Below are 22,689 nucleotides of genomic sequence, written 5' to 3'. Positions count from 1 at the left end.
CCGGTCGTCATGGACAATACCACAGCAATTACATAAGGGAGCAGGGGGGCACCAGATCAGTGCCGGACCTATGGCACTGGGCCGTCGCCCAGGGGATGTTCCTCATCCGGTTTCATCTGTCGGGAGTGAAGAACACTGTCGCCGATTTGCTCAGCAGGGAGCTGCGCTCTTGCTATGAGTGGGAGCTTCGGCAGGACCAAGTGGATAAACTGTTCTGCAGATGGGGCAATCCCTAATCGATGTATTTGTGACAGCGACAAACGGCAAGTGTCAGGGGTTTGCCAGCAGGTTTCCCCAGCCGGGGAGCATGGAGGATGCTTTCTCTTTCCCCTGGGACAGCCTGTTTCTGTATGCATTACCGCTGTTGCTTCTTCGACTAGTCGGTCAACTCAGACAGTTCCTGGTGTAGGATGATCCTCGTTGCATCGGTGTGGCCAAGGCACATCTGGTACCCGGACCTTCTCGACATGTCAGCGTCCCCTCCAGTCAAGCTTCTGGTGGTCGCAGATATTCTAGCTAGAGAAGGAGGCGCAATTCTGCACCACTACCCAGGATCGCTGAACCTGAAGGCCTGGCTCCTGCAGTGTTAGTTCGGGGGTTACGACCTTACAGCAAATTGCATGGAGGTGCTTGCCAAGGCCAGGGCATCATCTACTCTTAAATGGACATAAATGGAAGAGGTTCGCCGTTTGGTGCCGAGATCAACCCTCTGCGAGTCACGGCTCCACAGGTGCTACCGCATTTGCTGTTGGCCAAAGCAGGACTGGCCCATGTTTCCATCAAAGGTCATCTGGCGGCTATGCTACACCAGATCTCCAGGACAGTCATTGTGGTCACACCGTCTGGGTAAGGAGTTTGTCAAGGGACTGTTTTGTTTGTTCTGCCAATGAGGGCTCCGGCACCGGTGTGGGTACTTTGTGGTGCTGACTAGGCTCATGGGCCCTCCATTCAAACATATGCAGACGGTTCCGCTGAAATTCTTGTCGTGTAAGACAGCGTTCCTCGTGGCCATCACATCTACACGAAGAGTGGGTGAGATTCAGGCCCTGTCCTGTAAACCACCATATTTGACTTTTCATGACATGAGGGTGGTGCTGCGGATGCACCCCTCCTTCATGCCTAAGGTGCCGTCGGACTTTCATCTAAACAAGCACTTGGTGTTTTTCCAAAACCGGCCGAGAGGACTTTGCACTTGCTGGATGTGGCTAGAGCACTGCAATTCTAAGTGGACCGCACAAAGAGTTTCCGGAAGATGTCACAACTTTTTGTGAGCTTTGGCCCTGAGAACCATGGGAAGGCCCTCTCCAAGACTTCCGTTTCCAGGTGGCTCTCCTGCTGCATCACCCATTGTCACTGGTTGGCAAACCGACCGTTGCCTGGCCGTCCGAGAGCTCACTCGACCAGAGCAATCGCTGCAACTACGGCTTAACTGTCTGGTGTGCCCATGCTTGACATCTGCAGGGCTGCTATGTGGAGGTCGACTCACACCTTCACAAAGTTCTACTGTGTCGACACAGATTCCAGGGAGGAGCCCACAGTCGGACAAACAGTACTACGCAACCTGTTCGCTTGAAGGTGAGCCTGGTGAGGAGGTTATTGATATTTTGTTTCCATCGCGCTCGTCCACAAGTGATTCAGAGTGCGGCAAGGGAGGGGAACCGGAGAGAGATCAAAACAGCGATCTTACTAGGCCCAGTGACATTGAGAACGTGCAAGTGCATGGAAGAGGGGGAGGGGAAAAGTGCATGGAAGGAGGGAGAAGTAGTGCAAAGCAGAGTAGAAACAGATAAATAACAATTAAATAAAGGCAACAAACAGTGGTATTGCAGCCAGCAATTTGTAAGTGCTAGGTTTAAGGCAGCAGACAGGGTAGGTCTGATAAGTGCAGGAAGAAAAAGGGGGGCTGTATGGGTACCGATACAGACCCCAGTGCAAGGGGTGGCCTGGAGGCAGTGCGGGAGGGTGAGCAGGAACCGGGCCCGGAGGACAGAGGGTGGCCAGGTACATGGTGCCAAGCGAGAACAGATCAGCAGGGGAGAGGCTGAGCAAAGGCAGAAGAAAAGAGGAAGGTCTTGAGGTGCTTCCGGAACCGGAGATGGTTCTCCTCAAGTTTTAGAGTAGCAGGGAGGCTGTTCCAGAGGGAGACCCCAGGTAAAGACGGGAGTTCTACCCCCGGCTCGTTTCTTTGAAAAACGACTGACCCTGAGGGAGTTGGTCGTAGAGGAGCGAAGAGCTTGAGAGTGGTGGGATTTGCAGCGGGATAGCTGAAGGTATTTTGGACACAGGCCCCAGAAAGCCTTGTGGACAATGCAGAGGGTTTTGAATTTAATCCTTGCATTCACTGGGAGCCAATAGAGAGATTTCAGAGCTGGAAAGATACGATCCCAGGGCTTGAGGCCAAGGACAAGTCTTGCAGTCGTGTTCTGGATTAGTTGCAGAGGGCGGAGAGTAGAGGCATGTAGATTTAGAAAGAGGCTGTTACAATAGTCCAAGCTAGTGAGAACCAGAGCTTGGGATACCATGAGCTTCTGGGGGAAGGAGAGGAAAGGCAGAGTACCTCTGAGGAGGTGCAGTAGGAAATTTGACTTTAGAGATGTGGGCGGAGAAGGAATGGGTGGAGTTAAAGAGGACTCCAAGGTTCTTAGCCTCGCAGGTGGGGGTAGGAGGAGAGGGCCAAGGGAGGCCAGCCAGAGAGTGAGAGTGAGAGTGAGAGTGAGCGGAGGGGAAGGGATGGTGAAGGTGTGCCGATGAGGAGGATCTCTGTCTTGCTGGCATTCAAAGATCATTGACGGAGCACCAATCTTGAATGGCAGTTAGGCAATCCGAGATGGGAGAGGAGGTGGCAGAGGGCAGCCTGAAAATGAGTTGTCATCATCGTAGCACTGGAAATTTGAGCAGAAAGTGGCAATGCAGTGGGAAAGAGTTGCCAGGTATTGGTTGAAAAGCCAGGGCGAGAGGTTGGACCCCTGGGGAACACCACAGTTAGAGAGGAAGATGGATGAAAGGAAGGACCCAAGTTGGACCTGGGAGGGTCGATCTCAGAGGAAAGATGTCAGCCAGGCCAGAGCCTGATCAGTGATGCCCAGGTTTTAAGACTGTTAAGAAGGATGGTGTGGTTGACCGTGTCAAAGGCAGAAGAGGGATCGGGGAGGATGAGGACAGAGGGAATGTTAGTCAAGGTTGGAGAGCAGATCTTCACGGATGTTCAGGAGAGCAGTTTCCGTGCTTCTGGCAGCTCTGAAGCCAGACTGATGGTCATGGAGACAGCCAACAGAATTGGAATGAAGGTTAAGATGGCAAACTTTTCCAGGAGTTTGCCCAGAAAGGGAGTCATTCAAATTGGGTGATAGTTAGCTGGACAAGAAGAATCGGCTGTGGGTTTCCTGAGAAGAGGATGCACAAAGGAGTGCTTCAGAGTGGAGGGGAAGGATCCCGAGGCAAAGGAGTGGTTGCAAAAATCGGCAAGGGCCGGAGAGAGAGGTGTGAATGTGGTCCTTGATGGTTTTAGAGGAACAGGGATGATCCTGTTTTGACGAGGCTTTCATATATCGGACTTGTCTAGCGACTTTTTCAGGGGAGAAAAGAGGAAAGAACGAGAAGGATGATGATGGGGGGGGGGTGGCTAAACAAGGGTCATCAAGCACAGATGGAGAGTGGTGTGGGTGGACAGGATGTCCTGGGTTTTTTAAATTGAGTGAGAGGCAAGGACATTGCAAAAAGCCTGGGAGGCAACAGGATGGGTAGAGACTGCAGCAGGGTTGGCCAGCTCCTTGCAGATTTTAAAGAGTTTGGCTGAGTTGTTAGATGTCGCAGAGTGACCAGCTTGAATGTGGACTCTCTTCTTGGTGAGGACAGAGTCAGTATTGCCTTTGTAGCAGGCGACCGGCCAGTTTGTCAGAGGATGAACAGGAAGTCCTCCATTTCCTCTCAGCTGCCTTACACTTACATTTAAGTGTAGCTAGGTGAGTCATACCAGGAATTGCACTTGGCTTTGGACCTCAAATGGATCCTCGTGACAGGGGCAAGAGCATCAAGCGTATCAGAAATTGAACAGTGGAGCAGAGACGGGGCTGTGTCAGGATGTGAGACAGCCAACAGTGGATGGGGTGGGGGAGTGAAAGTGGCGGCAAAAGCCTCAACTGACATACGCTTCATGGGCCGGATGTCTGAGAAGGTAGGTGAGTCTTTGGGAAGGCTTGGCTTGGAGGGGGCGGGGGAGAGAGGGGGAAGAGAGGAGGGAGGGATCGCTCCAGGAGAGAGTAGTGGTCGGAGGGATGGGAAGGTCAGAGGAGATCAAGACATCGAGTGTGTGCCCTGCAGAGTGAGCCGGGCCAGAGGGGAGGATGGACAGGGAGAGGGAGTCGCAGAGGTCACAAAAGTACAGAGGAGGAGCAAGGAGAGTCTAAATGTATATTGAGGTCACCCGAGGAGTTGAGTGGTAGAGGCCAGGAGGGAGGAGGAGAGGTTTGCCCACTCAGAGAAATGAGGTGATTTGACCAGGAGGCCGGTAGATGGTAACCACAGTAAGAGAATGGGTAGGCGAGAGAGCCTAAAGACAAGGCATTCAAAAGAGGAGTAGGTCTGAGCGGGAATTGTGGAGGCAGGAATCCACTCGGGGAAAGATCAGGGCTACCCAGGTAAGAGATGCTAATGTTGAGATGCTAATGTTGAGATGCTAATGTTGAGATGCTTAATGTTGAGCCTTGCCACCTCCCGTGGTTGTGCGTGCTATTTATTCTTTATTCATGAGCATGTAAATCCATGCCAGACCCCATGCTGGAGAAGGAACAAGTTACTTACCTGTAACTGTTGTTCTCTGGCATGGATTAACATGAGAACCCTTCCGCCTACCCCTCTGTGGCTCTTCTCTTGGTCCTACTGCCACTTTCATGCTGCCAAATCTGAAGATGGCTGCCAGTGGAGAGGCTTGGGTAGAGGGCAGTCATTGGCTGGGGGCAGTATCACCCAGAGACCAGTTATTGGTTGTTGGGAGAAAGACAGTTCAGAAGTGAAACTGATTTTTTTTTTTTCTTTTCTTTACTGAGGATTCCCAGCCTGACTGGGAATATTCACGAGCATGTGAATCCATACCAGACCCATGCTGGAGAACAGTTGCAGGCAAGTAACTTGTTCTTATTGGTGAAAGACGTTCTAGCAGTGTCTTCATCAGGGTGCACTTGTCAGCGATATCAAGATTTAGATGAAAAAGAACATCTGCACTGCGAGCATTTCTTCAAGGGCCTCTTTTGAACTAAAAGATTCCACCCGTATGGAGCGTTAACCTGGTTTTAGCAGCACTTATGAAACCCCCTTTCGAACTCCTGTCATCTGCTGACATCAAGTTTCTTACCTGGAAAGTGGCTTTTCTGCTGGCCATTACATCTTCTAGAAGGGTGTCGGAGCTCCAGGGTTTTGTCATTGATCCACCATATCTTTGTTTCATGAGGGACAAGGTGGTTCTCGCTATTAACCCACATTTCATTCCTAAAATACAATCAGAATTTCATAAAAATGCAACAATCACTCTTCCAACCTTTCTTCTGAATGCATCCTCACTAGCTGAAAGGACATTGCGTTCTCTTGACGTTTTGGATCGCCCAAGAGTGTTTAGATCCTCAGAACAGCTTTGTGGTGTTTGGCCCTTCCAATAAAGGGAAGTCAATTTCTAAAGAAGGTATTGTTAGGCAAGATTGCATGCAGTACCCTTTGGGTGCACAACAACTCTGACCACCTGGCAATAGGAACCCAACCTTTGGTATAAGCTTGTACTGCACAGGATGGTAGTGTGTTGAGCAGCCATGCATATCTCAAGTGGGGTCAATGTAAGCTGTAGGGGAGTTGCACAGAGAGTCACAGTGACAAATATTCAAATAAACACTTAGACATAAGGTTTCTTGAATAAACTATTATTAATCGGTCAGTTAGATTAAGCCTTCTTCAGAAGGGAGCAATATAAAAGCAACACACAAATACACTCAAACTACACACTTGGTTTCTAAATCAGTAAAGACCCTTTTGGAATGGCCCACAGTCACAACCTACACCCTCGGGTGACTTCAATAGCCAGGGTGCGGGAGACATTAATATCTTGCTGTTGTATTTAGAATACTTTTAGAATTGGTCAAAGGAAAAGGTTATTAGAACATACAAGAGACAACAAATATTCTTAAGCAGGCAAATATTTTTGGATCCCCTAAGCAGAGTCTTTCATTATAACAGGTTAAGCCAAAGTCAATGCGCAAAAGTCTTATATGGGCTGAGGCATTTCAGGGTAGGCAAGTAGAAAAGTCTTAGCACAATGTTTAAGAAATCTTTCAAGAAAGTAAGAATCAATATAGGTCCACAAGCTGCTTAGGCTTGTGAGTAAAGAAGCTGCAAGCAACTCTACAACAAGAGGTAAGTTCTCTCAGACTTTACAGTACCTTTTTAATTTAAGAAAAAGTGCAGCAGATGACCGTTCCTATGCAGCTCTGCAGATCTCTGTTCCTGGGCCTCAGTCGTGGGGACAAGAGGGAGGACTTCTAGAGACTCCTGCACTGCAATGGGACGGTCACCGCTAGCAACCAGCGATCTTTCAAACAAGTGGCACTTCGGTGTTTCAGCTCCTCGAGACTACCGCAAATGGCAACACTGCTGTTTCCCGCTGTCGAGATGGACTTTCCTTGCTTCTGGGGTCCCGCACTCTGTTGGGGCTCAGGCTCAGTCAGTCCTGCTTCCTGGGAGTCGGGAGGATCTTCTTGGAACTCTTGACCAACTTAAAAGCAATGTACACAATCTGGTGTTACTCTCCCTGGCGTTTCGGTTTCCAGCAGCGACTCTATGGAAATGCAACGAGCTCCGAGAGAATGTCCAGGTGGCTTACTTTGGAGTTAATTGGTCCCACCAACTCAATGGGAGAAGTCCTTGCAGGGGATTCTGTCGATACCAATTTGGAGTTTCAGCACAGCAGCAGGGCTTCACCAGTCCAGGAGTTGCAGCAGGCGTCCTCTTCAAGCTCTTCGTCGGTTCCTTCGTCCAGTGGTCTACTCTGCCTTCCAAGCCAAAAGCCTCCCCTTTTATTCAGGTCAGTCCCATTCATTCGAGCCTAGCGGTCAGTCACCCAGCAGGGTGGCTGCCCTTGCCGGACAGGCAGCCGGCCAATCACTAGAGTGTGCATTTGGGTCTCCTAGGAGACTAAGCACATGGAGTTTCGGGCACCTCCCTAATTTCCTGCCCCTGCCAGACGCCCTGGCCTGAGGCGGGCTTCACTCGTGAATCCGGCCAAAGGCAAAGCGGACAAAGGGACCAAACCTGGTTTGGCACGCAGAGTAAATCTCAAGAAGGACTTTCCAACAAAGAAATAGCGAAAAAAGAAGACTCGGGCCATTTTGACAAAAATGGCACCCTTGGGTGCTTTACTGCTGCTGCAAATGCAGCCCGCGTTAAATGAACACTGCGGTAGTAAAAAGTAAACCACTGCCACAAGCCATTCAGTGAGGAAAGGGTAACATAAAAATGTTACATGAGAAGCAAGACAAAGTGGATACGAAGTAATCCCTCCCACACCCTATTGTAGGATAGTGTGTGCTGGGTCTAGAAAGTTACAATTGTAAGTAAAGTCAATTTCACTTTACTACTCTGGGAAACAGTAGTTGATCCCAGAGAAGGTATTTAAACCGTTGGGAAATCTGAACCATTTCCCTGTGTCACTGCACAGAAGGTGCTGTGTGATACAATGTAAAAGATGCCTATGGAGTTTGTCAGACTCCACAACCAAAAGAAACCGAGTTCAAAATCACATTAAAATACATGAGAGAGTGGGGAAAAAGGGTCCCACTCTCGCCAGGTTAAAAAAAAGTCCTCAAATTCCAGCAAAGTTGCTGGGGGTTTCTAAGGTGGGGGAATTGGCACATTTCAGAGAATTCTCCCTCACAGAAATCTCACGATGGCTGGTATCAACCATATCCTTCTGTCACACAAAGGCCAGCAGACCATTACAATCAGCTCCCAGAGCTCATTCCACAAGGTCCACAGCAGCTCTATGGTCAGGGTTAACCATTAGAGACATTTGCCATGCGGCCAACATATGCCCCACACCTTCACCAGGCACTACTGTTTGCAAAAGCAACATGCCGAAGATATGCAAATGGGAAGGGCAGTACTCCAGTGACTATTCCAATAAGGTAAGCCTTGCAGCTTCCGGGGTCTATTCCTGTTTAATTCTGTAATCATGTCAGCTGTTGCTTATCTTGCATATCTGCCTAATGTATACCTCTTGTTTGCCTAATATACACCTCCAAGCATTTCTGCTGCTACAAACTCTATTCACAGGATGAATCCATGAAAGATCCAATGCTGGAGAAGGGAGTAGCTTCCCTGTGACTCAATTTCTTCAGCGTTGGTGTCTTTCATGGATTCACATGCGCCCTCCAGCCTCGCCCCTCAGGCAAACATCCCTTTTGAAAATCCTCCTTTTGGAAAGGTTAAAATCTGAGGGAAAGCTGCTGGGCGGAGCTATGCACTTGACAGCCTGTTAGTGCAGCCAAAAGCACCCACTAAAGGTGTCAACAGTTTTTTCTATAGGAAAACGACTATGTTAAAGTTAACGTCGTTTCCCAGCCTGACAACAGGGAATACTCGCAGCATGTGAATCCATGAAAGATACCAACGCTGTAGAAAGTTACAGGTTATAAACTACTCCCTTGTGTTATAGTTTATACAAACTTTTCACACAACATAATAACCTCATTATATTGTAAACTGAAATTCATATCACAATTACTCAAGAACAAAACCCTTCTTAAATAATCAGTAGCAGCAATCCATAGGGAAATCTCAGAACAATTTAAAATTCTTTGCAAAAAGTCATCCCGGGAGAGGGAGGGGCCACTGCAAACAAATCTACCAAAAACCTGTCTACAAATACCCATTAAAAATACATTCCATCAAACTGTTTGACTTTCCACAGAACTGCTACAATAGCGACTCGCTGTTATTTCTTGCACCAAAAATATCCCTGGTTCTGTACAAATTTAACTTAAGTCTTGAAATAGAATTTCTAAAAACACGAGAAGGATGCTTATTTAAATATGGCAAAATTACATTAAAATACTTAATATTGCATTTCCCTAGTCTGGACCCAATCCAATTTTAGGACTGTTTTTATGCCACCCATGCAAAGACACAAATCTTTCTCTGAGGATCCAACACTTACCAACAAGGAAACCCAAAAAGCCTTCCACTGGGTCAGAACTTTGCACAAATTTAAACACGGAACCTGCTGAAGTTTAACAAATAAACTAGGCTGGCGAGGAGGAAGGATCTTATTATATAGCTAAAGTATACACCAGTTGCCTGCCTGAAGGGATATCCATCCTAACTCCTGACAGATTGCTGCAATAGGAATACCCTGAGGGTGTGCAATAACCCTTCTCCATAATAGTGCTTCCCCCTTAGACCAATCCACTAAAAGGTCAGACTTTTCAGTTCTATCCAACAGCCTCAGAACAGTTTTTTGGTGGTAAAAGTACCATACTGGAATAATGGAAAAACGCCCATATTTTGCATCCAGTTGTCGGGAGAAGCCACATAATGTGCCACAAATTAAGTGACATCCCGCTACAAGCATGGAACTGACGGTACAGTTTTGCCTGTCCACCAACCCCGCAAGCTCACTCTGCGGTGATATCAGATGCTCAAGCGCAGGAAAAGCACCGACTGGGCCTGGGCAACAGCGATAACGCTGTCGGGAAAAGGGTGCAGTATGCGTTTGAAAGAAGTGTATTGGAACTGTGCACTGCAAGATAGAGCGGCAGACGCCATCCTTGCTGCATGCAACAAACTGGCAGGAGATGGAGTTAATGGATGACTTGCTGCCCCGAAAGAGCAGAAGTATTTCTGGTAGGCCTACAGGAGGGCAGGACATTGCCGATACGGGATTCCGCCAAATGGGCAACAGCGTTTGCCTTTGTCGGTGAGGCTGGCTGAGGGCCACTAATTTCCACTAGGATGTTCAGTCGAGGGTGTTGAACGTGCCCTTCGGGTACAATTTGTTTGGAAAGACTTTGGATAAGTCTCTCCATGCCATTAAAGCGGACACAGACGGCTCGTGCCATGGGCACGTTTCAACGACGGCTGTCCTTTCGGACTTCTGGAGGGAAATCCTAAAGTTCCTCGTAAGGATTCGCAGGAGGTGCCTAGTTCTACTGTCGGCCCGCCTGCTTATTGGCCCAGGAGACCTACAGGGGCTGAGCGAAGTCCGGAGGTGGACATCGTCAAGGTCCCCAAGGCGGCGCTTCGATGTCGAAACAAGATTGAACCGGCCGTGGAGTCGGGGGGGGGGGGCCCCCCACCCGTGCACCCCAGTGGGAGGTTGTCTGGCGAACTTCATCAGTGTGTGGAATACCATCTCCACCAACAGTTGAGTGCTGGACGCTTTCACCCACAGACACACCCTGAGTCTTCAGCACGTGCTAGGACAGCTGGAAGAGGGGGGGATTTTCTATCGTCACTGGACTTGGAAGATGCCCATTTTCACATCCCCATGCGCAATACGCTTCATGGTTCAAGGACATTACCAGTTCAAGGCCCTTCCCTTCGGGTTGAAGTCAGCGCCACAGGTGTTCACCAAGTGCCTGGCCCCGGTGGCGGCGCAGTTGCGTCTACAAGGGATCCACGTGCACCCGTACCTAGATGACTGGCAAACTCAAAGAAAATCTCTGTCGACCACACGACGAAGACAGTCCAACGCCTGACGGACCTGGTGTTCTCGATAAATTGCGAAGTCCTGCTTGACTCATCGCATGATGCTTGGTTTCTGGGAGCCCCACTCCAGTCGTGCCTGCCGTCTCCGTTGGAGGAGAGGATCGCAGCCATCCTGGGCAAGGTACAATGGCTGTTGGCCCTGAAGGTCGCAATGGTGAGACCCATCAAGTCCCTATTCGGCATTATGTAGTCGTGCATATACCTCATTCGGCTGTGCCGGCTACGGATGAGTCCGCTGCAGGAATTCCTCGACGCCCGTTGGATACAAGTGGTGGGGAGCTTCGAGGACAAGATCACACTTGACGAGTGTTTTTGTCGAGCAATAGTGGTGGGGAGAACGCGCACATCTGTCCGCAGGTGGAGATTTCCAGACTCCACCTCATCAGGAGACGGTCACGGTGACCCCTCCCTGGAAGTATGGGAGCGCACTCCGGAAGTCTTCAAGAGGCCTGTGGCTACCGGAGAAGGAGTTGTTCAACATCAAGTGTTTTGGGCCCTCAAGTCATTCCTTCCGTCCCTCAGTGGCAATGTGGTACAGGTCTTCACGGACAACACCACCACGATGTTCTACATCCGGAAGCAGGAGGGAACCAGATCCCTGGCTCTCTCCGAGGCGCAGGTCCTTTGGCACGGGGCTATAGCTCAGGGGATATTCCTTGTCCCGTTTCATCTAGCAGGAGTGAAGAACACCATCGCCGACACTCGGCAGGGAGCTACACTCTTGTCACGATTCAGAACTTCGGCAGGACCAAGTGGATCACCTGTTCTGCAGATGGGGCAATCCCCAGATTGATCTGTTTGCGACGGCGACAAACACCAAGTGCGGCAGTCCGCCAGCAGGTTTCCCCAATCGGGGAGTATGGAGGGTGCATTCTTTCCCCTTGGACGGCCTGTTTCTGTATGCGTTCCTTCCATTGCCGTTGCTTCTCAACTCAGATGGTCCTTGTGCCGGGTGTTCCTCGTTGCACCGGCGTGGCCGAGACCGATATGGTACCCTGACCTTCTGGACATGTCCGCATCCCCTCCAGTCAAGCTGTCCAGCGGTCGCAGATCTTCTCGCCAGGGAAGGAGGCGCGATTCTGCACCACAACCCAGGATCACTGAACCTGAAGGCCTGGCTCCTGCAACACTAGAGTTTGGGGGCTAAGAACTCCCAGCGGATTGTAAGCAGGTGCTCTCTTAATCTTCTCTCAAATGCTATGGGCACAAGTGGAAGAGTTTTGCTGTTTGGTCCCGTACCCAGAAGATCAACCATCTAGGAGTCACTGCTCCGCAGGTGCTTCTGTATTTGTTGCTGACCAAGGCAGGACTGGCCCATGCTTCCATCAAAGTTCATCTGGTGGCTATTTCCCGCTACACCAGATCTCATAGACGATCATCCTTCTGGTCGCATCGTTTGGTCAAGGAGTTCGTCAAAGAACTATTTTGCTTGTTCCCGCCAGTGAAGGCCCCGGCGTGAGAGCTTAATGTGGTGCGGCCTAGGCTCATGGGTCCTCCGTTCGAGTCTATGCATTCGGCGCACTGAAAATGTTGTCGTGAAAGCTTTTGTTGTGGCCATCGTCTCCGCACGACGAGTGGGAGAGATCCAAGCCCCCTCTTGTAAACCACCTTAGTTGACATTCCACGAGTTTAGGGTGGTGCTACGGACACACCTCTCCTTCATGCCCAAGGTGCCGTCGGACTTTCATCTCAACAAGCCCTTGGTGTTATCTGTATTAGTCCTGGCGCCTTCGTCGCTGGCTGAAAGGACTTTGCACTCGCTGGGTGTGGCTAGAGCGCTGAAGTTCTGTGTGGACCGCACAGAGTTTTCGGAAGACGTCACAGCTTTTTGTGAACTTTAGCCCTGTGAACCATGGAAGGCCCTCTCCAAGGCTTCCATTTCCAGGTGACTCTCCGGATGCATCACCCACTGTCACCAGTTGGCAAACCGACTGTTGGCTGGACGTCAGAGAGCCCATTCGACCAGAGCGATCGCTGCCACTACGGCGTTCCTGTCTGGTGTTCCCGTGATTGACATCTGCAGGGCTGCTACATGGAGGTGGACGCGCACCTTCACGAAGTTCTACTGCGTTGACGGGGTTCCAGGGAGGAGTCCAGAGTCGGCCAAGCAGTGCTGTGCAACCTGTTCGCTGGAAGGTGAGCCTGGTGAGGAGGTAAGAGATGCTTAATGTTGAGCCTTGCCACCTCCTGTGGTTGTGCATGTGTACTGCAATATATTCTTTATTCATGAGCATGTGAATCCATGCCAGACCCCATGCTGGAGAAGGAACACGTTACTTACCTGTAACTGTTGTTCTCCAGTATGGGTCTGGCATGGATTCATATGTGAACCCTCCCGCATACCCCTCTGCGGCTCGTTTCTTGGTTCTACCGCCACTTTACGTGCTACCAAATCTGAAGAGGACTGCCAGATGAGGGGTTTAGGTAGAGGGCAGTCATTGGCTGGGGACAGTATGAGCCAGGGACCAGTGATTGGTTGTTAGGAGAAAGACAGTTTAGAAGTGAAAGTGAATAGGGAATATTGATGAGCTTGTGAATCCGTGCCAGACCCATGCTGGTGAACAGTTACAGGTAAGTAACTTGTTCCTTATTGATGACTTGGTTTGTTTCCTGTTCTTGCGCTTTAGAAATACATTCATTAAATAAGCCTGGCTGCTCTGTCATTGCTACCAACATACCTGGTGGTACAGCCTTATACTTGAAGTTTGAGTTTCTGTATTGCCCAAGGTATAGTTTTATAAAGTCCCTTTAGGGTGGACTTAGAAAAACTGTCCTAACGCTAGTGCTCCTCATACATTTCGTGTCTCTTGAGAAAACCGTATCTTGAACAGATTTTCTGAACTTTGGTTTGCCCACTCCTGTCTTTCTGATTCGGAATTGCCACTCTGGGGCAGTAGCCACTTTTCTTCTGTGTGCACTGTTGCTTGCAGCTTCCCTAAGATTCGCCTCCCTTCTTGCCGGCGCCAACAATCGAAGGCAAAACCAGCTGGGTTGGGCCAGTTAGGGCCTGTCTGTCATGATGGGCTCCTGAACAAAATGGCAATTATCCTGCAGTAAGGGTCTATCGGAAGCTAAGAATTGGCAGAAGGTAAACTAGCAATCGAGATCTCGTAGTGTACTGAAAACCTGCAATGATGTGCTAACTAGGCATGTTAATTCGCCTTGATTGTTAATTGAGCATGTAATAACTGGATAGCGAAGAATGTCTACTATGATCTGCTAAGTGGATTTGCTTTAAGTAGGCAATGATGTTTCCAATAAGCATATCAATTGGGAACGATGGTCAGTCCAGGTTGTTGGAAACATATTTCTAAAAGGGGTGTGTGGGGGGGTTTAAGATATTTATATGGTGCCTTGCCACTTTAATTGTCCATGTTATGAAAGTATTCTGGCATTCACTTATAACAATATTGAGCTGTTTATGCTTATTAGGATTGATACCAATTATGGTAAATTGGGATCGCAAGGAGTGCAAGCAGGTCCCTTTTCCCTTCTCCTTCATATTTGCTTGAGATTTTACACCAGTAACATGATACAATTGCAAAAAAAAGTGTGCTAAATTCACGCAGTCTAACTGGTATCTTTGGCGTGTTTGTGATCATGGAGAATGTTTCTCTTGAAGTCGTGGATATTCTGTTTGAGCTTTCATAATTTGCCACTCTGATAATTTAAAGCAGTGTCGGCACTTTAATCACTTTATTTTGCTCTTATTTTTAGGTGTTTGGGAATCTACACAGACACACTGAACATCTTTATTCGCGTGGCCATGATACTTTCTGGTAGCGGCAGCAGGAAAAAATGAACACTTGACTGCAATCTATCCAGCAATACTAATCTCAGAAGTTGTGTACTCCTGCTTTTTGCTAGAGGGATGGAGCATGCAAGCAAATTTCATCTTGTAATGTCACTTTATTTTAAAGGTGTTCTGCTGCATTCTGAAGATTTGGGCACTTTTTTCTGAAAATAAATCTTCAACATGTTGCAAATATGAGGTGAAGATCTGTTAAGGTTAAGTCTATTTGTTATAATGTATTAATAAGAATTAAGATTTACTTAAAATATTTTATGTATATAGTCTCTGCCAAACTTCACATCATATTAATTTTGCAGTTTTATTTAATCGGAAGCTTCCACATTGCTTCATACGTATGTAGTGTGATGAATCCTCCGCAGTATACTTAGATGGGCAGTACTTAACTGTCCAAGTGCATTCCGTTAAATCTCCACACCTGATCAGTGTGTCAACCTGTTTTTCCAGGGAAGATGGTTGAGTTTCAACTGATAGCCTCTGCAAAACCATGAAATGACCTTTTGTTTTATTAATTGGCAATCTTCTTTCAGCAAGCCTCCTTTGCTAGTCTCTGAATGGATCTGTTGTGGGTTTAATAGTGGTTTGCAGCTCAAACTATTTATAAAAAGAACAACCTTGCAAGTGGCACAGTTAAACCTTAGAGTAACTGTTTCGCCTTAAAATGCATAGTATTGACCACTCTAAACTACACAACAATTATCCCCAAAAAGGGTGAGTCCTGTGATTAACTGTCTTGGAGAGGTGTCGTTTTTGCCTTGGAACATTGCTCTTGATCATGACTTTGAAGTTGAAATTCATTTAAATAAAAAGGACACTCTTACGAACATTTGCATACCGATACCTTTTCCTTTTCTTTTGTCATAAGTGCCTTTGCTGAACTAGTATGATGCGATTATATAGCATGTTGCTTCTGTGTTGGTATTTTCTTTCAATTTCACATAGCATAAAATAATTTGTGGTGGATGTCCTTACAATTGGTTGCTATGAACAGCTTTCCTTCCTTGGCAACAAATGTACAGTGCGTTTGGTCCCCCGAATTCCAGACTCTGTATTGAGACAATGGCATTTCCTACAAAGCCTAAAACGTTAGTAGAAATTTGTTTGATGGCATAGTTGAACCAGAGTGCAGGCCCTGACCCTTTTGGTCTCTGGCTTCCGCATTTTTTTTAAATTTTACTTTTTGAATATTTATTACCATGGGTTTTGTGGCATCAGACCTAACACTCCAAAAATATGGGATCTTGGAAAGGAGAGGCCTAGTATTAAATCTGTGTTGTAATTCATTCCAAAAGACTTCAACTTGGTTACAAAACCAAAACATGTGAACAGTGGTTACACTATTATTCGCACAAGCAGTAATTTACAATGCCAATTCTTCCAGGGCGATCAGTACAAATAATGTATTATCCTTAAAGCAGGATAATGTGATGGTTTTCTCCTGTTTTCTTGATCGGTAGATACTCAAAATGCATACATTTGCCATTCCAGTTTTATTTTCATGAATATATTTCTGGAGCTTGTGAATCTGCTTGTATCACATGCTCTGCATAGTCCGACATCTAGTGTAAGTCTCAGAGTATTACAATGTTTAGCGAAACAATGGTCACAGGCAAGCAGTCAATGGGATGATCTAGTGGTGGGTTTGCTACCCTGGTACAGGCTTGTCGCTGGTGGGCCAGGGACAACCAGCTAAAAGGAAAACCCTTTTGCGTTCCACCAGCAGAAGCAATCCCAACTACAGACGCCTCACTCGCCGGATGGGCGGCCACTTCCTTCACAACACAGCCAGTGGGGACACACTACTGTCCAGACATCAACTTCCTAGAACACTTGGCAGTCCTCAAGTCTCTTCGGGCCTTTCAGCCACATCTCACAGGTCAAACAGTGCAGGTCCTCACAGACGGCACCACTGCCATGTTCTACCTGAACAAGCAAGGAGGTACACGCTCTCTAAATCTGTCCAAGCTATCCAGTGGGCTCTCAAGTGGAACATGTTCCTAACATATCAATATGGTCCAGGAGAACTCAATTCTCTGGCAGACACTCTAAGCAGATACCCTCTACCAGAAGAACACAAGTGGCAACTCAACAGATATCCTAGACAGAATATTCTCACAATGGGTTCACCCCCATTAGACTTGTTCACCACAAGCCTAAATGCAGAATGCCCAGACTTCGTGTCCAGGTCTCCCCATCCAGGATTAACTTCAGTGAAATTTGCTTACTCTTACCCCCCACACCCCACCTCTCACCCCTCCCGACACCACTGCTGTGCAGAATAGTGCATGAGGTTGCTACTATGTGGGTGAGACAGCCTTGGTTTCCACATCTGCTCAAACTGGCGATGGGTGACCCAATCAAGCTCACATGCCTGTAAAACATGCTAACGCAACACAAGGAAGCATCCCTCCACCCGCACCCTCAGTCTATGAACTTGGCCGCTTGGCTCCTGAAGTCATACATTTTGGACACTTAAATCTTACACAAACGTGTATGGATATCCTAAAAGAGGCATGAAAACCCAGCACAAGACACTGCTATTTCAATAAGTCAAAGATTTGTGATCTGGTGCACGTCACAAACCCTAAACCCAACTGACTTTTCGCCAGCCAACATTCTACATTACATGCTTTACCTACTAGACTCTGGCCTAGTATTCAACTCCATCAAAGTGCATCTGGCAGCCTTGTCAACTTGCACCACTTCACAAAACAAGGTGTGCTGGTGGAAAGTTCCTGTCATTGAAGCATTCATAGAATGGGTAAAGAGGCATTATCTCCCCAATTTCCAACCCTCCACCGGGTTGGGATCTTAATATTGTGCTCTCCAAGCTCATGGGTCCATCCACCCTTTCAGCCTATGCACAAGGCCAGCCTAAAACTAAGAATAAGCCTAAGACTTCAAAAACTGCATTCCTAGTAGCTATCGCCCTGTAAGACGAGTCGGTGAGCTACAGGCTTTGGCTCTACAAGACCCTTTCTTCATAATACACAAAGACAAGGTTGTCCTTAGAATGCATCCTAGGTTCTCACCTAAATTCATTTCAAAGTTCCATGTTAATCAATCTATAGAACTTCCTACCTTCTTTCAAAATCCATATAACTCAGCAGAAAGAAGCCTCCATACACTTGATGTATGGAGGGTGGTCTTGTACTTTGTGAACAAAACTAAACCTCTAAGGAACACCGACCAACTGTTTTCATAGCACCTGGAAGGGAATGCGATCATGTATCAAAGAACGCCATCTCCAGATAGATAGTCCAGTGCATTTAACTCTGCTATTCCCGATCCAAGAGTCTTAACTTTCACCTCCTGGGCTCACTCTACCAGGAGTACAGGAGCTACTTAGCTTTCATTGCAAACCTCCCTCTAGACACCATTTGCAAAGCTGCTACATGGCGTTTTATTGGATTGACAAACTAAAGCAGATTCACAAGTGGGACAATCGGTCCTAAAACATCTCTTTGCCGCTGTACCTGCTAACTTCCCACCACCTTCTCCAGGCACTGCTTGGTAATCTATGCAGAGCATGTGATCTAAGCGGATCCATAAGCTCCAGAAGGGATACATTACTCATAGTAATCTTATTTCTGGTGCTTGTATCTGCTCAGATTCACATGCACCCACCCTTCCTCCCCTTCTGAAGTAGAAGGCGCATAGATATTTTCTGGGTTATAACTGCTTCTGCTTTGACATATGTACTCGCGCCATACTTAATGCAACCTCATGTCGGAAACTATCTGAGGGACCTCGACATGTGTTGGACCATGGGTACAGTACATGTCACACTAGAACAGTTTTACTAGCACGCCCTGTCGATGTCTGTTTTTTGAAACTCGACAATCTTCTAATACTCTGCGATGACCACTAGATGTCGGACTATGCAGAGAATATGAATCTAAGCAGATACAAGCACTAGAAATAAGATTACGGTGAGTAATGTATCATATATTTTATTTCTAAGGCTTGTGGATCTGCTTAGATCACAAGTTATGCATAAAAAGACATCTAGTGGTAGTCAACAGTATTACATTATTTTTCGAAACTCGGATGTTGACTGGGCGTGTTAGTAATACTATCCCTATTGTGACATCTACTGTACCTATGGTCCTTCGCGCGTCAAGGTCCCTCAGATTGTTTTTTTACACCATCATGGTTGGTCGATAGCTTGGAGAGTTCTGGCGAACGCCTTTGATTAGAAAAAGTGTAACATTAGACTTTCTTGCTATTCTCCAGTATGGCGTCTGGCCTGGATTCACATGCTCATGAATATTCCCTGTCAGGCGGGGAAACCTCGATAATGGGAAAAAAAAATCAGTTTCAGTTTAGTTTCTGAACTGTCTTTCTCAAAATAACCAATCACTGGTATCTGGGTTATACTGCCCCCAGCCAATGACTGCCCTCTACCTAAGCCCCTCCTCAGGCAGCCATCTTCAGATTTTTACCGCACAGTAGTGTTGGGAGTCCTCGTGCTATAGCTCTCGAGCTTCTACTGCGTATTGCATGTCTTTTCAGAGATTTTATCAATTTTTTCAATTGAGCCTCCAGCTCCACTGATTCTTCATCCGAATAACGGGGACCCGTTTTCGGAAGTTTCTAGGCCCCTCAAGGGCGATTTTCACTTCTCTTAGAATTCCAGAAGATCTTTGAGGCCTACCCCACATGGACATGGCCGAATACGGAGACTCGACGCCTCTGTTTAAGATCTGCCCAGGATGTGGATTACAGAAAGTCTTCAAGGAGGATGGGCACTCACGGTGGCTTTACTGCCTTCATTGGGACAAATTGCACGTGGAGGAGGCCTGTGCGTTCATGACCTCCCGCACCATGAAGGACTGTCACAAGCGGCTCGCTGACTGGCTGGAGACGAGTAGCCCGGCGGCAGGTGAGCCCTGGCAATGTACTTTACCCAAGAGAAAGTCTGAGCGGTCTTCTGAGACCTTTGGAGGGCGCTCTGGTGACTGGGGCCCAACAAAAGGCAAAGCTCTGCGAGTCTGCGGGCACCGGCACACCATTAGTACGGGCTCCACGGCTGCCAGGCTGGGCGCAGCTTGGCCGATACCATCAACCATGAGCCAATGCTCCGGCTCGACGTAGAGGAAGTCATACAACACGGGTAAGCTTCGTGAGAAGTCCCGGTCGGCTCCGATTGAAGAAAGCCAAGGGGGAGCGAGGCGTTGACCCTCCCCCAACGGTGAAGGCCTCAGACGCACCTAAGGATGTGAAGGCCCAGATGCACCAGACTAAGGCTTTGATTGAGGGACTGGTAGCGTCCCCGCGAAGTCCGCAGAATCGGCCCCAGTGGAGACGACCCCCAAGCCAAGAGTTTCCCTGCCTGCCCGCCCGTAGGTAAGTCTTTCCAGCCCATCGACAAGACCCCTGTGAAGCCGCTGGTCGAAAAGGTCACAATAGTCCTACCAGGCTCAGATATCTCCTCCTGAAGACCAACTTTCGGCCTCAAGGAAGGCTGTGCTGGACAAGAGGTTCGTCTAGGTCAGGTCCTACGGGAAGGACCCCGATGAGGCGGACGTGGAAAGCGAGGAGGGAACAAAGAGCTGCAGGCTGACGAGGAACCAGAGGATACCACCGCTGCCTACGCTCCCGTCGCAACCGCTGCCACCGACAGACAGGTCGGAGGACATCTTGCTAGCCCTGCACACCCTGTGCTCAGAAATAAGGACAAGGATGCCATTGCTGCCTGCGGGCGATCCAGCGGCACCTGGACTGTCAGGAAGCCCTCCACCCAAGCGGAGGCGGGTCCATTCACCCTGCCATCCTTCACCTCCATCTCCTCCGCCGAGGAATGAGACAGACGACAGGGACGGATGACGGCGGCAACGACGGAACCGATCTCCCGTCACCTTCACCCCGGGCTTCTCCACCCGACGAAATTGGCTTGTTCCATGCCATGATAGCTATGGCCTCAGAGCTTTTCAGCTGCGCCCCGAATAACAGAAGGAGGGATTCCTTTATCAGCGACGAGAGGCCAAGAGGAAGACTGTGCTCTCAGTCCCGCTGTTGGATGACATCTGGGACGAAGGGCTGTCCCTCCTGAAGAACCCATCCTCGGCCCCGGCGAAGAGAGACCAGTACAAGAAGAAATGCCGGGTTCCAGACTCTGCCCCATTTGCCTCAGGGCGCAGCCTTTCCCGGACTCTGTGGTCTCTGCGGCGGCCAGGAAGAAATCAGCAGGGGCGACTGCATTGACTTCCACCTCCCCGCCAGACGGCGAGGGGAGAAGCTGGATTCCATGGGACGTTGGTCATCGCGTCGGTGGCGACGACCATTAAGGCAGCCAACGCTCTCGCTATCGTGGCACTCTACGATGGGGAGCTGTGGTTTAAAATTGCCCCCCTCCTGGATTTCCTCCAGACAAGAGGGCGGAGGCTCTTGAAATCTTACAAGAAGGCGATGTGGCTTCGGGCCATGCCATGCAGACACCAGCTTCCGCCTGATGGGCAACAGCATTTGCCTTCGCTGGTGTGGTTGGCTCAGGGCCACAGATTTCAGTCAGGACATACAGGCGAGGGTACGTCATGCCCTTCGACAACTTGTTCGGCAAAGCAAGTCCGACACCGAGATGGCCCGTGCCTTAGGCACGCTCCAACGATGACGGCCGTCCTTTCGGTCCTCCGGTGGCAAGCAGGGTGCCTCTAAAGGATTCAGTGGCAGTTCTTAGTCATGCAGCCTGTTCCTCGTCCCAGGAGACCTACAGAGACCACAGCAAAGCCGAAGGACATCGTCGCCGCCAGGGGGGCCTAGGTGGTAAGGCCCAGGCGAAGCGGGACTGAACCGGCCGTGACATTGGGCCCCCACCCGAGCACCCCGGTGGGAGGCTGGCTGGCGTGTGGAAGTCCATCTCCACTGACTATTGGGTGCTGGATGCCCTGGCCCACCGACACACCCTGGAGTTCCAAAGGAAGTGTCCCCGTTTTCCACCGGTGGCCAGAAAGGAAAACCTCATCCCACAACTACTTCTGGAGGTACGAGCAATGCTGAAAAAAATGGCGCGATATAGCTCGTCTCGAAGAGGCTCTGGAGTATACTCAGTACTTCCTCATCTGAAAGAAGACCTGCGGCTGGCGGCCCATTCTAGATCTCTGCCGCCTCAACAAATACAGAAATTATCTGATCACCCATCGGCATGTGCTGGGACAGCTGGTAGAAGGGGACTCCTGTTGTCGCTGGATCTGGAGGATGCCTACTTCCAAATCCCCATACACAACGGGCATCGAAGTTCCTGTGCTTTGTGGTCCAAGGGCAGAACTACCAATTTAAGGCCCTTCCCTTCGGGTTGAAGTCGGACCCAAGGGTCTTTAAGTGCCTTGCACCGGTGGTAGTGCGGCTGCACCTGCAGGGGATCCTCGTCGACCCCTCCCTGGACAATTGTCTTGTCCGAGCGAAGTCAAGGGAACTCACTGTCGAGCACACACCGAGGACCGTCCCCAGCTCACGGAACTGGGGTTCTCGATAAACTATGCAAAGTCCTGCTTGGTGCCATCGCAGGACGCTCTGTTCCTGGGAGCCAGGCCCGACACTGGCGCTACTGGCTTCACCGTCGGAGTAGAGGATAAAAGCCATCCTGGGAAAGGTACAACGGCTGTTGACCATGGAAGTTGCCAGGGTGAGGTCCATCAAGTCCCTGCTCGGCATGTCATGCATCTACCTCGTTCGGCTGTGCAGCTTCCTTGCTGCAGGAGTTCCTTGCTGCAGGAGTTCCTTGACTCCCGTTGGATACAAGTGGCTGGAATCTTCGAGGACAAGATCATTCTCAACGACCCATTCCATCGAGCGATCCGGTGGTAGCAGCGGGCATGGACTTTCAGACCCAGGCGCATCAGGAGACTGTGACGGACTCCTCCCTGGAGGGATGGGGCACGCACACCGGAGGTTTATCTTCTGTGCACGGCACCAGACGGTGAAGGCCCTCTCCAAGGATTCCATTTCCAGGTGGCTCTCCGGCTACATCACCCATTGTCACCGGTTGGCAAATCGACCGTTGCCTGGCCGTCCGAGAGCCCATTCGACCAGAGCGATCGCTGCAACTACGGCGTTCCTGTCTGGTGTGCCCCTGCTGGATATCGGCAGGGCTGCTACGTGGAGGTCGACGCACACCTTCACGAAAGTCTACCTCG

At 49.2% G+C, this 22,689-nt stretch overlaps 1 protein-coding gene across 4 annotated transcripts in view; it reads left to right on the top strand.

Moving 5' to 3' along the window:
• GHITM (growth hormone inducible transmembrane protein) overlaps positions 1-15,378 on the top strand; it is a 148,451-nt gene extending 133,073 nt beyond the window's left edge. For all 4 annotated transcript variants that reach the window (XM_069610821.1, XM_069610824.1, XM_069610822.1 and 1 more), the window contains exon 9: positions 14,461-15,378. In XM_069610821.1, coding sequence (XP_069466922.1) covers positions 14,461-14,545 — 85 coding nt within the window. In that variant the 3' untranslated portion in view covers positions 14,546-15,378. The remainder of the gene's footprint in view (positions 1-14,460) is intronic.
• The last annotated feature ends 7,311 nt before the right edge of the window (positions 15,379-22,689 follow it).

The sequence above is a fragment of the Ambystoma mexicanum genome, chromosome 8, assembly GCF_040938575.1.
Source record: "Ambystoma mexicanum isolate Mex_15411 chromosome 8, UKY_AmexF1_1, whole genome shotgun sequence".
In the NCBI taxonomy this organism is placed as follows: Eukaryota; Metazoa; Chordata; class Amphibia; order Caudata; family Ambystomatidae; genus Ambystoma; species Ambystoma mexicanum.
Note: the sequence above shows the minus strand (reverse complement) of the source record. Positions and strands in the feature narration are given on the sequence as shown.